We start from the raw sequence: 15,377 nt of genomic DNA, 5'->3' as shown, positions 1-15,377 counted from the left end.
CAAGAATACTGGAGTGAGTTGCCATTTCCTTCTTCAGAGGATCTTTCTGACTCAGGGATCGAACCCACACATCTTCTGTATTGGGGGGCAGATTCTTTACCACTGTGCCACAAGGGAAGACCAATGATATATATCCGTCTACTTTTTTCAAATTTAAAATTCTGTTACTTTAAAGGGTGAAACTACAAAACAAGATGTAGGCACGTAACTCCTAAGATTCAAGTTTATCTCTGTGAACAGAAAAAAATGAGTTTTATGTTCAATTAAACATACTCTAAAGTTACAGGAGATGCAGACTCAAGCACAAAGTTAAAGACTTTTTGCTGAGACTCTACCATGAAGATAGTACACACCAGGCACTTAATGTCAGTTTACTTAATCTGCTTACCGTTTGCATGGATTGGAATGGAGCTGCATTTACATTGATTCCACTGCTATGTAAAGGTTTGCTTGTCCCAGCCTGGAACACTTGAGGCTGAGAAGCAGCAGGAAGGGATGATGATGCTGTAGTCTGGTCTGTATTTAAAGAGATCGCTGCCTAAACACAGAGTGAATAGATGCACTTTAATGGTAAACTAAGACCCATACATATGTTAATAAACTCAACTATTTTATGAAATAAAAATAATATCATGAATGCATTAGGTCCAAAACAAAGAGATACTGCATTAACAGTTATTTGCCTCCACCCAATTCAAGTGCCTCATCAAGTTTATATGACCTAGTAACACAACTTGCCTGAATCTGGTCAATCGGTTCCTTTTGTGGTCGTTGCTCAGTAGCATGAGAAGGTTGGTACAAGGGTTGAGATGCTGTATATCCCTCATTTGTAGATGAAACCAAAGGAACCTAACAAAGAAGTAAAGAAATCAGAGCTTCATTCTGTTATAAACCAACTTCATTACATACAGGGCTAAGAAATAGATATTCATGTTAAAGAGACTATAAAATCTAGCAACTGGAAAAATACATACATTATTAAAGCTCAAAGTTAATAAACCCAAACCCAGTTACAAAGTTCCCAACAAATGTACATAATATCTACACTAAATTTTAAAATTATGAAATCTAAACTATGTCTTCTCAAACTGTTTCAAATTTAAAAACTTCATTAAAATTAAAAACCACAAGGATTAACAAATAAATTGTTTTTATTAGTTCATTAAAAGAAAAATAAATGTAAACATGGAAATAAAAGTTGATAGCTACTCACGCCAGACTTGACACTGATCAAACTCACACCTAGTTTTCACAGGCTAGCTAAGAACAGATTAAAAACAAAAACTGCAAAAATAGTTATCAGTCTTACCTGTGTAGCTTCTGGTTGTACAGAAACTTGATTAGGTTGAGCAAGTCTAGATTCAGAATGAACTGTAAAATTGACCAAAAAAATACTGTCATACAAAATCAAATTTCTTCAGAGATGTATAAATACCTTTTACTTAAGTCTCTAAAGTCTCTAAAGTCAATTTTCTATAGCCAAATCCTAAATAAACTATTTAGCAATTATGAAAGTAAATGGGGAAGTACAGGAAGGATTTTAGCTTTCAAGTGAGCATTTTCAATTAACTAATACTCATTATTAATCAACTGCTACATGCCTTTCACTTTTTTTTGCAGTGTTAGTGAAATAATACTAACAAATGGGTGTAGAGCAAAATAAAAATCAATGCTAGAATTATCCCTGAAAAAGAGCTTTTTAAAGCAGTTAACTACAAAGGAGCATTACTCTTAGTCAAAACTTTGAGACAGATAATATTCAGAAATATTTTAACTATCAACTTTCAATATAACTTCAAATGCTTCCACTGGAAAAAATAAAAATTTATCTTTAAAAAGCCTATATTCAATTCACTGTGCATGTTACTGTCAACTTTCATCATTCTTCCACTAATCTTCCAAATCATGGTTAAACAGATAATCAAAAATACAGTATCTTTGGTTAGTCATTTGGAAATCATCCATTTTCACTGGAGAGTCTAGTTGACTTACCATCACCTGAAAACCTAAGTAGCTTTACAGGTTACATCAGTGGTGCACGTGTTGACTGACATAGCTAAGAAAACTATGTATTTTCTTCCTCTGGTAGAGCTCAAAAAGTAAACATTAGTAACTTTGTGAGTCCCTGATCTGTTTTCTAACTCTTGGTAGAGATATGAGGCTCCCCTTCATTTAGAAAAATCCTAACTTACCATTTTAACTGTGTTCATTAAACATGCTTTTACCAACAACTCCGTTTATAACATTTAAGATTAACATTAAATGTGTTACCTCCTACTGTTCCATTTTTATGCTCTTAATGCTGACATGTTGTAGGAAAAAAACAAGACTCAAAATTACTAACAGTCTTTAAGAGATGCTCCCCTTAACCCAATACGAAAGCACCAACCCTATTTATTGTGCTGCTGTTTCAAATAATGGTGTTAAGACTAGTGAGAAACGGAAACTTCAGCTGTCTTCTAGTCCATCTCTTCCACTATCCTCTTAAGCATTTCCTTACCCACTCACTACTCCATCTCATTTTTAAGTAATAAAATGTTCAAAAATCCTTCTAAAAAGCTGCAGTCATCCTTCAGAGAAAGACACCTATCTTTTTTCCTAGATTAATTTTTAAAAAATAATTTGATCTTTCCTTTTTCCAAATATAGGTAACATTTTTTTGGTCATGCAGCATGTGGGATCCTAGTTCCCTCACAAGGGACCAAACCCGCACCCCTTTTAATTGGGTACATAGTCTTAACCACTAGACCACCAGGGAAGTCCGTTCCTAGGTTAATTTTGAAATTTAAAAAGCCAAGCAAAACTTCATCACACCAAAAAAAAAAAAAAAAAAAAAACCCAACCAGGTATAACACATCTATAGTTGTACAAGTCAGAATGTGGCTGCTATAAGGCAAGGGAAGAGGTAGTAACTAGTGACTACAAGGGAACACAAGTAGGCTTCTGAGATATTAATAATGTTCCACTTCTGGGTGCTGGTGAGTTCAACTTTGTAAAACCTCATCACACTTTAAATTTGCATGTATGTTTCTGTATGTCCATATGCCAATAAAGTTACCAAAAAAAAAAAAAAATCCACCACTAATAACGATGGAACTATATTTATGGTTCGTATTATAGGAAAAAAAGAGTTAACACTTCTTACCAAATTAAAACATTCAAGATCTGAAAGTAAAACATTAACAATAAAAAGATTAACTTTCACAAACTTTACATAACCTAAAAACACTAGTTCTGTATTTCTTACATAAACATGGATCACTACCAACCTGGAGGGCAAACCAGCTGGGGTATGTCCATGTTCTGCGCTGGATTCATCGGCTGTGCAGATACAATGGCAGGATCAAGTGTCTGGTTTTCAAAATCCAGCATTGAATCCTAGGATGTAATGCAATTTATATTTAGGTAGGGTATAATGCATAAAGTTTAGGTAGGATATAATGTAATTAAGTTAATGTAAACAACCAGTATCTGACGAGTACCTACCTGTATGAAGTTATAGGGGCCCTGCATTTGTGCCATAAGGTCCTGTACTCGCTGTCTTCTCACGAGGGGATCGGCTTGAGCCACTGGGGTCAAAGAGTGGGGTTCCGGTACTGAAGGAGATGCAGCCTGAGGCTGCTGCTGGAGTGAGTTTACCACCTAAAGCAGAAGAGGAGGACAGGTTGGTAGAATGAGAGAGCTCCATCCATTACCATCATGACTGGTCCCCAAATTACACATACCATGTATATACTATAAACAGAATAACAGATTTGAATGTAGTCAACCTGACCAAATTAAGTCCAAGTTAACATTCTGATCAATGCTCTCACTTCTACAGTGTTCACAATTCCACAGGGCTGCCACATATTAATAGCATTTCAGGTTTACCTTGTAAACGGCTTTAGAAAAAAAAAAGATACTGTGTCTATGTCCTAAAACCAAGTATTTTGCTTAAACTGTTAAGCCTTCTACAGTAAGTAAACCTATATACCTATATCAATTATATATCTATCTCAGTACCTGATATATACCAAGCATTCAAGAAAATGTTAGCTATTATCATTAAACTTTGAGCTCCTATCATTTCACTCTCCACCAGTACCATAGGATCAAGCTCTATCATACCTTGTCTAAATTGCTACAGAAGCCAAATTTCACTCTACCTATCCTAATAATTTCTCCTAATTATTGTTTTAAGTAATTCCCTGCTCTAAGAAATCTCACTAATTTTTATTACTACAAATTTACATATTTCTCTGCCTGGCTGTTAAGCCTGGGCAAGTCACAACCTTAGTTCCTTTATAAGCAATACTGAGCTAACAGAACCTGGTACTCAACAGCATCAGGGTAAAGGAAGAGTCTGAAATGACACTTCAATGTATCCCCTGTCAGGCAGTCTTTCCGAAGGCTATCCATGCAGGAGACCAGATTTTCACAGTGCAACCTGATTAACAAGTTATGTACTTTAATAGATTGAGCATGTAAACTACATAGATATTTGTATATTTTCTTGTAATTGGAACAGTAAAGTGGTGATTATATTAAATACCCACAGAAACAAATCACCTTTTAAACAGAACAGTCTTATATAATGAGTTTGTTGTTATAATAAATGTACTTTTAATGCAAATTACTTGAAAATCTAAATTTGTTCTTAGGAGAGATAAAAAGTACTAATTAAAGACAAAAGACAAGCTTCTAACAGAGAACTCTTACCTCAACAGTTTCAACTGTCCATTCATCTACCTGCTCCTTTTCACCACTGCTGAACTGTGTTTCTGCCATAAATTGTCTATTTACATACTGCAAAGCAAAGTAAACGTTTGAGACCTCTGTTTGAAAGACAGAAAGAAAAAGCTAGCATAAAACAAAAATCATACCTCTGTTGATTCAACCTCATTTTGTTCAGTGTATTCTTCCGCTGGCTCAGGTTCTAAAAGGTTAAAAAATGATACAAAAGAGTGTAAAATATATTTTTTAAAGTTAACAGTTCATTTAAATCCACTTCCCCATCATATAATCTGAATTTACAAAGTTATAGTTACTAGTAAGTTTCTGTATTTTATTACTCTTACAATAGTAGAAAACATTTTTTTTACCAGGTATTCCAGGCTTACTTCAGTTTCAACAGTAATTATTCTGGATCAAATATAATGCCAATAAAACAGCATCCTAGTCTCCACACTAATCTACTTGGTAAAAGTGGTGGTGGTGGTGGGCTGGGAAAGACTACTTGGGAATTTACTGGCAGTCCAGTGGTTAGGACTCAGTGCTTTCACTGCCAGGGCCCAGGTTCAATCCCTGCTCAGGGAACCAAGGTATTGCAAGCCCCTTCCCCCCAAACAGAAACACAGATAAAACTCTGACTTAAATTGCTTTATGTGGATCTGCAACTGTAAATTCCACCCATCTGCAATGTTCCTGTCTAGTTTCAACCTAATAGCTAAAACCTGTAAGAAATGCTTACCACTGTATACATACTACTTCCTAAATGAAGAACCTGAGGTACAGAAGTTCAGTAAGTTGCCCAGGTTTTACATCATTAACACGTGTGGTAGCCAATCCAGGCAATCTGATTCTAGAATCCATGCTTTTACCCATCACAAAACTAATACTCCTTAGATAATGCTTCCAACAGTACTCAAAATTTTATTCATCAACTTATCATAAAAGTCCTCATAGTAACTGTTTACCTACATATTAGTGATACACTAGGTGCTAGAATAGATCTCTGGTGCCTGAGAAATTTTAACTCTCCAGCATAGAAAACAACAACAACAAAACCTCATACCATTCTCCTTAAATACTGGCATGGTAATAAGCCACAATAAATGAGCACCATCAGTCAAAAATCTACTTGAAAAGCCATATATACAATAGTTGCCCCCTTATGCACATTCCAACCAAGCAATAATGCAACAAGAGAAAGACGTTTGTAACAGCGATAAAGGTCAGTAAGATAAGTAGCTGATATTTAATACCTCTGGGAATTACTCTTAATGTGTTTTGTCAATATTTGGTCATGCTTCAAGTTTCTCTAAAAATCTAAGTGTACAAATGTAACTAAATAAATGTCTAGCTTGAACCTGTGGCAAAGGACCAAGACCCTGAATTAAGTTCAGAGCCACCTGAGTACTCACCAGCTTCAGCTACCTGGTCTTCAACTGTAGGTGCTGAGGCCGCCTCCTCTTCCTCACACAGACCGTTCTGGTGGTTGTGGGTGCTGTCAAAGTAGTTTGACTGGAAAACACGCTCAACAATTTCCTTTAGAGCTTTATCTAAAAACACATCATGAATTATAATCTTAGACTATCTGACTTAAAAGATTAAACATTCTACAAGATATAGCAGTGAAAAAAAAACCCATCAAATGTTACTTAAAAAATTAAAACATTAAATTCCAAAAGAAATTACAGAACAAAAGAGAACAAGCAATTATTTGTATTAAATTTTAAGTATTTTAAATAATTAGTCCAAAAAAAAGTCCAAAATAAAATCATTTATTCTTTCAATAAGCATATATCTAGCACCTAACTACATGTTATGCAATGTAGTAGGCACTAGCACTACAGAAAGGTATGTAAAAGACATAGTATCTGCCCTCCCGATTATCATTTATTCATTCAATATGCATTTATTTTGCACCTAACTATATGTTAAAAAGTGTACCAGGCACTGGGGCTACAGAAAGGTATGTGAAACACGTAGTATTTGCCTTCCCTAAGCTAACAGTCCAATGGAGAACAGCTCTCAACTACTCACAATAACAGTACAGTAACATCTGTGAAAAGAGCTACACAGAAGTACATGCACTGGACCTCATCAAGCAGAAACCATGAGAAGCTTTCCTGGTGTAAGGATTACAAGAGCTGAGATCTGAAAGATGAGTAGCAGAGAGGAAGAAAGTATTTCAAGGCAGAGGCAACAGCATTTACAAAGCCCTGTACAAAGAAGTGTGCCAAATACAAGTCAATTTACGTATGCATTGAGGCTGAAGCAAAGGAAATAAGGAAAAAGCCTAAGGAAAGATAAGTCTCAAGACTGTTAAGGGCCAGAATCTACAAGGTCTTACAAACTATATATATAAAAAATAAAACCTTTAAAAGATTCTAAAAAGGGATGGATGGTGAATTCAGGTGAGAGACAGCATTACAGAAGAGAAGAAGAAGAAAAGTAGAGAAAGAAGTAGATTCAAAAGATATTTAAAAGGCAAATACAATTGTCAGAACTTGGTACATAAAGGTGTCAGGGCAGCAGGTGCAGGTCTATGTCAGGAGTTAATTTCCTGGCCTTGTATAATAGATGTAGATCAAGAACTACTAATAGGTAACTATACAGAAAAATCAAACTTCAGAGACATTACATCAAAGGAGTATAAAATTAATCCTATACTCCTTTGATATAAAACTATTGGGGATTTCCTGGACATACAGTGGATAGGACTATGTACTCTCACTACCAAAGGCATGGGTTCAATCCCTGGTGGGGAACTAAAATCCCACAAGATGCGCAGCATGGCCAAATAAACTATTTAACAATTTTTTGAATGCTGAACAGAACACTTCATGTGTTCTCTCTCCCTCTCCTTCAGAATCTCCTGCCTCAGAGCTGTTTTAAAAACTTATGAAAGCTGAATGCAAAAAGAACACACTCAATTGGAGTAAATTACACCTTTCTATTAACTATAAAGGTGCTACATTCCTAAGATTCAAGAATGAGGCTAGGTAGAAAATAACATCAAAACAAGCGACAGGCTTAGACTTTAACCCTTATTACTCAACAGAGTTCATGAAAATTTTAGCAGACATGACCTAAAGCTAGTTTTGAATCTAACAAATTTACACCCATGTCAATTACTTTCTAATCAAACTTTAAGTGGGGAATTCAGTACATATTTGTATCAGAACTAAATCAAGAAGTTTTTTTTTTTTTTAAACCAAGAAATACAAACACAGGCCAACAAATCAAGAAAATGGATTTCTTACATGAAAAGATACACAAGGATTGGCTCCTCATATTTGATTTACCCATTTCCTTAAAGCAAATACACTCCAAATTATATCATACAGTTTTGCCAAAAAATCTTTTCATTTCTTTTCAATCATAATAGCTAAAAACAAGGCATACAAACAGATACTTTTGCCTTAGTATGTTCAAAAATCTACTTCCATAAATCAACATTAAAAACAGCTAACAATCCAGTCCCTTTTACTAAGTGGTTAAAATCTAAAATTCCTAATTTACTGAAGTAGTATAACTTAAAAATATCCTTAAAAAAAAAAACCCTGCATATTTACAGTTAAGGTGCTCATATATAGAATGTTGGTCTAGCTAATTAGCTTTTTCAAAATACAAAAAAAAGAATATCCGAAATTAGCAGAAATCTAAGAAAAAATTTAAAAAAGACTAAAGCAATGACCATGAATAGAATGCATGGGGTGGAGTAAATGTTTTTCACAAGATTTCATCCATAAGGAAAAACCAGTCCCCATTTAACACCAAAAACAATGAAAGCCAATTTGGTGTTAATCTGTCCCCCTGAAACAGAATAAGTTAAGAACAAAACCATGTTAATTTAGGACTCCCATCTTTACCAATTTCTGGTTGTTTGATGCTCATGTTTTGATTTACACACACAAAAAAAACTGCAAAAAATAAATAAAAACATACAAAAAGGAAACAAACCAAAAAAGTAAACAGTGGATGAATATTACTTACATATTTCTAAAGTTTTCTTCAATTAACATTACTTTTAAATAGGAAATTAAACTTTAAAGGTTCTTAGTCACAAAATCAAGTTGTCAGTGATACTCACAAGTTGTTCCACATACAGGTTTTTCCTTTCCTTCTAGCAAGTCCCACAGGTGAATGGAGGCATGTTCATACTGCTCATTCAACCTAATAATAATAAAACATCCGGTTAATTACTTTTCAGTTGTCAACTCAACACAACATTTCAAAGTTTCTATTTTACCACTTTACCTCAAGCTCATGTCTCGTTCAGGGTCTGCTAATTTGTAGAACTCATCTAACAACGACAATTCCTCTTCAGACAATATTGCCACTCCATTCAAACCCTGCTTCAGGTCAGTTCTCACTTCATCATCTCCCAGTTTGTCCAAAACATATTGCAGCTCAAGTACTGTTTTTAAACGTTTCTGTTCAGCTTCCTCTCTCATAAGCTGCTCCCGACGTGCTGTCTTCTTTATTGTTTTCTGAATCTGCATAGAGACATAAACATAAGACATAGAAGTAAATTTTATAAAAATTCCTTTACTTCAGTTTCAGGTCCAAAGTAAATAAGACACATTTCACTCACTGAGTTAGATGTGACTCTGACATACAAAAGAATGACTCCCAACTTTAACTATTTTAAGTAGTTATTTATTAGAAATTCAAAACACATCTTTTCCTAGAAGGTATTATGGAAATGGTACCAATGAAACAAATATTTGCTTCAAAATAATCTAGTAGACAGGGAATAAGGAAGTAAGTGTGAGTATAGGTAAAATATAATTGCTCATGAAACGATGCTAACTGTAGAAGCTAAATATAAGGTATATATCTAAATGTAATTTAAATATATGGTATATATATATAAGGTACAGGTAAATATGAGTTCATTATAGTCTTTAGTTCTTAAAATTTTCCATAATAAAAAGTATAAAAACTCAAAAGTTTCATTAAGGTTCAGAGTCAATTTTAAAAAAGAAACCCTACCACAGCCACAATTAAAAAAATTTTTTTATGTCTATCTATCTTTAATAAAAAATGGTTCAAAATTCTAATTTCAATTGCCTACTACTGACTTAAAAGGAGATGTCAAACCCACTACTACTCTCTTATCCCAAATAATCCACCACTTCCATTCTAGGAAGAAAGGCAGGAATGAGAAAATAAGTTGAGAAAGCAAAAGAAGTATGACAATAAAGAAAACCACTTTGGATGAAATGAGAAGTTCAAGTAGGGAAGAACATGAAGACTAGAAAAGGTAGGTTTGAACTAGGTTAAAGAAGCTCTTGAATACAAAATAAAAAACATGTTTAATAACTGTGGAAAATGCAACAAAGGATCAGAGTTAAAATGAAAGACTGCCAACGAAGTTAAAGGCCCAGTGAAAAGTTCCTTTTTTAACCAGTGTTAAAAAGTCAAAGGAAGATACAAGTACCTTCATTTACACTGTGACAGTAGCTTCAGAAATAGATTTTCTATATTAAATTGTATATGGTAATTCTACTTCTACAACTCATTTTAAAAAAAAATTAGAAACAAGAAGTTGGGCAGGGTTCTTCAGGCCTGAAGCTAAATGGAACAAATCCCTACTTGGATGTGTAAATCAAATAACCCTACTCCATTTTCAGGAATATCATCAATATTTCCCACCTTCAATCAAATTTAATAAGTAACAATAATATTAAGTGCATAAACCATTAGTTACACTTCAAATACTGTTCTAAGCACAACCCTATAATGAGGTAGGCATTGTATTATTATTTTTTACAGGTTAGAAAACCAAAGTGATGTGACAGCCTCGTCCCTCTCTTTTTCTCCCTTTCCTTTCTAAACTACTGGCTCTTTCTCTGGAAAACCTTGACTGATACAGGTATAGGAAAGTTAAGTAATCCTTTCTCTAAAGTCTTGCAACTATTAAGTACAAGTGGCAGAATCAGGATTCAAAGAGGCAGCTTGGTTCCAGAATCAGAACTTTTCATCTATGTACTACATTGTCTCTCATCACATGATACACTGTTTATTTCAACAAATCAGAGGCAAGTTTATATTTCAAAGTTGTTGCAAGTCTTTCTCCAAGGAGCCAACACTAATTCAGAAGGATATTAACTTTCTGGTCTCAACTCTCAAGGAAGTATTTGACTTTGTTCATATTTAATTTTTATCCTGTTCCCAAAGACTTTGGTCACATCAAAAGATGCTGGGGAAAAACACAACCCCTTCGTTGGATCAAGAGCTGAAACAAGTGCAACGTATCAACTGGCCACATACCTTAAGATCCCTAATGGAGAAAGTAGTAACCAGTTATATAAACAAACCTCTTTATATTCTGATAGGTAACAGTATTGTGAGATAGTCCTGAGGCATAAAGGAATAGATGGAAGATAAAAGTCTACCACATTTACACAACCATCTCTTGGTATCCAAGGGGACTCAACTCCAGGACATACTACTCCACACCTCATGGATGCCAAAGTATCTACAGATGTTCCAAGTACCTTACAGTACACCTTCTGTATCTGTGGATTCAGATACAGATTCAGAAACAACCTAGGATATCAATCCTGTGATCCAGACCCCTGCAGATACAGAGGCTGACTGTATATAATTACACAGATAATTTTTTAAACCAATGATACATGTCCGTCATATATGAAACTCAGTCCTTTTAAAGGGCATCTTCCAGGTGTTACATTAAACTTTACAGAATTGTAAAGTAACATATATAATTGGATCCAATCCTCTCCACCTTGCAGAGAACTTATCAACAGTAATGCAAAAACTAAAACTCAAAAAATACAACAAAATTTTCTGCCTTCATTCTTAGTATTTTATAAACATATATGCCACCTTTTAACTTACATCTTGGCTTAACGCCATGAAACTCCTCTGTAATTCTTTTGCGAACTCCAAGTTATTTGTGACTTCCTGGTACTTAGATACGGCATCCTAAAATAACAAAAAGAAAATACAACTTTTACTGGAAACACAAAGCAACACAAAATTAATCTTATTAAAGTAAGTTACATAAAATCTAAATAAAATATAACATCTTTACCAGCTGATCTTGATTAAGCCTTTCCCCTTTGTTCATTCGTTCCTGATAATCATCAAGCTTGCCCTATATTAAAAGAAAAAAATAATTATATTCCATACTGGAAGTATATACCAGCTTAACAATGCTAAAATAACAAACCCAAATAATTCTCCAAGTTTGTCTGAAATCTTGCCCTAAACATACTTTTTACATACTTTTTAGATAAACTACAGTTTAAGTTAGTATGTAAAATAGCATTAGTTTTTGAGTTTAAAAAATGAATTTAAATATCCCAGCCATGCTGATACCAAATATTGTATTATAAGTCAATGATAAGTTACTGTTTATTTTAAAAATTATTTTAATTAAAATTACTTTACAATGTTATGATGATTTTTGCCATACATCAACATAAATCAGCCACAGGTATACATGTGTTCCCCCCATCCTTGGGTTTCTCAAAAAAGATGTGCATCAAATGGCCCAAGCACATGATACCATCCACATGGGTGACAGCCACAATTCAATGAGGATTCCCCTTACACTCAAGGGGCCCAATCAGGTACCTTATTTTACTAAGTGTTAAATTTTTGTTCCTCCCTTCCTCACCAAAGAATTCATGTACGTGGTGTATTTGCTTTTCTGAATAAACACATGTGCATACTGTCTTTGATGTGCCCCACTCATTCCCTTTAAAAATGAAGTAACTTCAAGCTATCATATCACTTACAGTCTCAGTACACTAGTTAACAGCTTTGCTCTTGTTATTTTCTCACAAACGTTAACTAAATGAGCAAGAGTGGGGGAAGAAAATTAAGCCTCTGGTTTAAGATTATTCTCCCATCCCTCCACACCACCCCCCCCAACGTTGGAGGCTTCCTAGGCTACTATTCTTAAATTTTAAAAACTCCCCCACAAACATACTCAGGTAATAAGGTATAGTCAAAAATTCAGTTATTGTTTTAAGGGTCAGAGGAGAAATAAATAGAAATCTAAATTAAGGAAGAAAAATTTTAAATAATCACAACAAATTACAAACATATAGTTATTCCTTACCCTCGGGAACAGTAAAAAAAAAAAAAAAAAGAAGAAAAAATCAAGAAAACAGATACAAATTAAAGTTCTGATAAAACTCAGAGGCACAGAAACAAGCTTAAAAGCAATGTTAGAAAGTTGTTTTCAAATGATCCATTTTGTCTGTACCAGAAACAGTATTCAACTTTCATAATCATTTTACCTTAAATTAAAAAGTTTATCACACTTTAGATATACTGAAGGTAAATAAAATCAGTACAATCATTAAAACATTAATGGATGATGAAACTATTCAATCTTACTTAAGTGAACTATTTACAAAACAGTAAGCCTGCAAGGCTTCCCTGGTGGCCCAGTGGCTATTAAGAATCCACCTTGCAATGCAAGAGATACCAGTTCGATCTCTGGTCCAGAAAGATCCCACATGCCCCAGGGCAATCAGGCCTATGCACCACAACTACTGAACCTGCACCCTAGAGCCTATGCTCTGCAACAGGAGAAGCCCACACACCACAATCAAGGGGCAGCCTCTGCTCTCAACAACTGAGCAAAGCTCACTCTCCAGAACTAGAGAAGCCCCTGCACAGCAATGAAGACCCAGCACAGCCAAAAATACATCTATAATAATCAAAACATTAAATATATACATCAAAAAAATAAGCCTCCAACTAAATTCATATAAAATTCAAGTCTAGAATTACACTGTCACCGATTTGAGATTTTCTTTAGTAATCAGACGAAAGAAAACTACTAATACATGTCCATGTATTACCTAAAAAATCTGACACTTTAGGAAAGTGAACCATATTATTCTGAATTTCTTCCAACCAGAGAGACTTTGCTCTGTTTAAAAAGAAAGCTTAGTCTTTAAGTAAACGAATCAAGATTTTTACACTGATACGGTACATCTAACCCCATAAGAGAGAAGCTAAACTGCCTCAAACACTGAGGATGAACAAAGACAGCTCATGTTTTTAAAAGGACAAGCTACTTTTAAAAAATAAAAAACTAAAGTTAAAGATTTGCTTTTAATTATGATTTATGATGTAATAATAGCATTATAATCTCTATTCCAGTACTTAGAAATATACAAATAGAAAATACGCAAACAGGAGTGCCTGAAATTTAGTGCCAGTACACAGTCAAAATTCTAGCAACCAGGCAAAAGAAAAACTGCTGTTAGCTTATACCTTACATTTTCTCCCCCTTTTAATGGCATTATACATTTTTCAAGAAAACTGTTGCTAAATCAGGACATTAGCACACAATGAAAGTTCTACAAATCCACAGGGGATGGTTTTACATACTTAGCGTTACCATTAAATGTCTGGAGAACTTAAAAAACTCCTAAAAACTGTGTATGTGTGTATGTGTGTTTATGTACACATACACATAAAGATTTTTTAAAGTGTTAAGAAAGGTACCTGAGTGGTAGAATTACAGGTAGAATCTTTTCCTTCTGTTTTGTACACTTATTTTGCAAAGACATAGCTTATATAATAGTGATAAAATTTTGTGCTACACGTTAAGATTGTCAGATTTCAGGATACTGTCAGAACTTTCACCTACAATAATCCTTGAGTATGCATCTATATTATCCTAGGACGAGGTATCTTATGGTAGAAAAGCTCCAATTTTCTACACAATAGGAAATTTGCTCTTCATCCAACCCCAAGATGTACGTCAGATTACATTTTCTAAAGACAACTCGCGTTGTCCTATGTGACCTTGGCACTTCTCATTAAAAACTAGTCTAATTTAAAAAAAAAAAAAACTAGTCTAATTCCTCTGCCATAGTACTGAGCGGGCTTCAACCAAGAGACAGTGGAAATGATCCTATGTGACTTCCAGGGTTGAGTCATAACAGCAATGCATCTCTGCCCTGTTTGCTGGTCACTAAAACCAATCATGTTTGGAGCCCTGAGCCACCATTTAACAAGTCCAATAACCCTGGGGTTGCCATGCTATGAGGAAGAGGAAGCTGAGCTATGGAGAGAGGTCTCAAATAAGAATTCCGATCAGCAGTTCTAGCGTTAGGTCATCCGAGCCCAGGCATCAGACCTGTGAGTAAACAAGGCTGAGTCTTCTCAGCGAGACCCCAGGTATCACACAGCAGGTCAACCCCACTGTACGCCCTGAATCCCTAACGACATCATCTGTGTGCATGATGAAATGACGTGCCAGAGTAATCTGTCACACAGCAGTAACTGGACGGTTAAGAGGTCAATGAAAAGAGAAAGCAGCTACTATGTGAAATTTGGCTTCATGGTACACAAAGTCTTGAAATACTGTCACCCACAAAATCTCTGTGTAGCCAAAATAAAGATCTATGCATTAAATACAAGTAGAAAAATTGCCCACTTGGGGTTAAAATTTGCAGTACAAACTAAGATCATTACATAAATAAGGATTTGCTTGTCAAACTGATGGGTCCAACATAAACCCCCACAAAAACAGTGGCAAAAATAGGAAAAAGTACTCCAGACAAACACAGCTTTTTTATTCCCTAAGCTTGAAGACCGTTTCTAACATACAGTGTTACAGACAAATTTGTTAAATATTCGTATCATCCACATAAAATGAATATTAA

The 15,377-nt window shown here is 34.7% G+C and overlaps 1 protein-coding gene across 1 annotated transcript in view; it reads right to left on the bottom strand.

Moving 5' to 3' along the window:
* CAPRIN1 (cell cycle associated protein 1) overlaps nucleotides 1-15,377 on the bottom strand; it is a 35,775-nt gene that overhangs the window by 10,854 nt on the left and 9,544 nt on the right. Inside the window, exons 3-14 of the mRNA XM_043909038.1 lie at nucleotides 11,774-11,836; nucleotides 11,578-11,664; nucleotides 8,968-9,206; nucleotides 8,801-8,883; nucleotides 6,126-6,263; nucleotides 4,866-4,918; nucleotides 4,702-4,788; nucleotides 3,487-3,642; nucleotides 3,270-3,378; nucleotides 1,310-1,371; nucleotides 735-849; nucleotides 389-534 (exon numbers count right to left, since the gene is read on the bottom strand). Coding sequence (XP_043764973.1) covers nucleotides 389-534; nucleotides 735-849; nucleotides 1,310-1,371; nucleotides 3,270-3,378; nucleotides 3,487-3,642; nucleotides 4,702-4,788; nucleotides 4,866-4,918; nucleotides 6,126-6,263; nucleotides 8,801-8,883; nucleotides 8,968-9,206; nucleotides 11,578-11,664; nucleotides 11,774-11,836 — 1,338 coding nt within the window. The remainder of the gene's footprint in view (nucleotides 1-388; nucleotides 535-734; nucleotides 850-1,309; nucleotides 1,372-3,269; nucleotides 3,379-3,486; nucleotides 3,643-4,701; nucleotides 4,789-4,865; nucleotides 4,919-6,125; nucleotides 6,264-8,800; nucleotides 8,884-8,967; nucleotides 9,207-11,577; nucleotides 11,665-11,773; nucleotides 11,837-15,377) is intronic.

The sequence above is a fragment of the Cervus elaphus genome, chromosome 1 (genome assembly GCF_910594005.1).
Source record: "Cervus elaphus chromosome 1, mCerEla1.1, whole genome shotgun sequence".
Taxonomy (NCBI): Eukaryota; Metazoa; Chordata; class Mammalia; order Artiodactyla; family Cervidae; genus Cervus; species Cervus elaphus.
The sequence above is the reverse complement of the archived record's forward strand: the minus strand, read 5'-3'. Positions and strand labels throughout refer to the sequence as shown.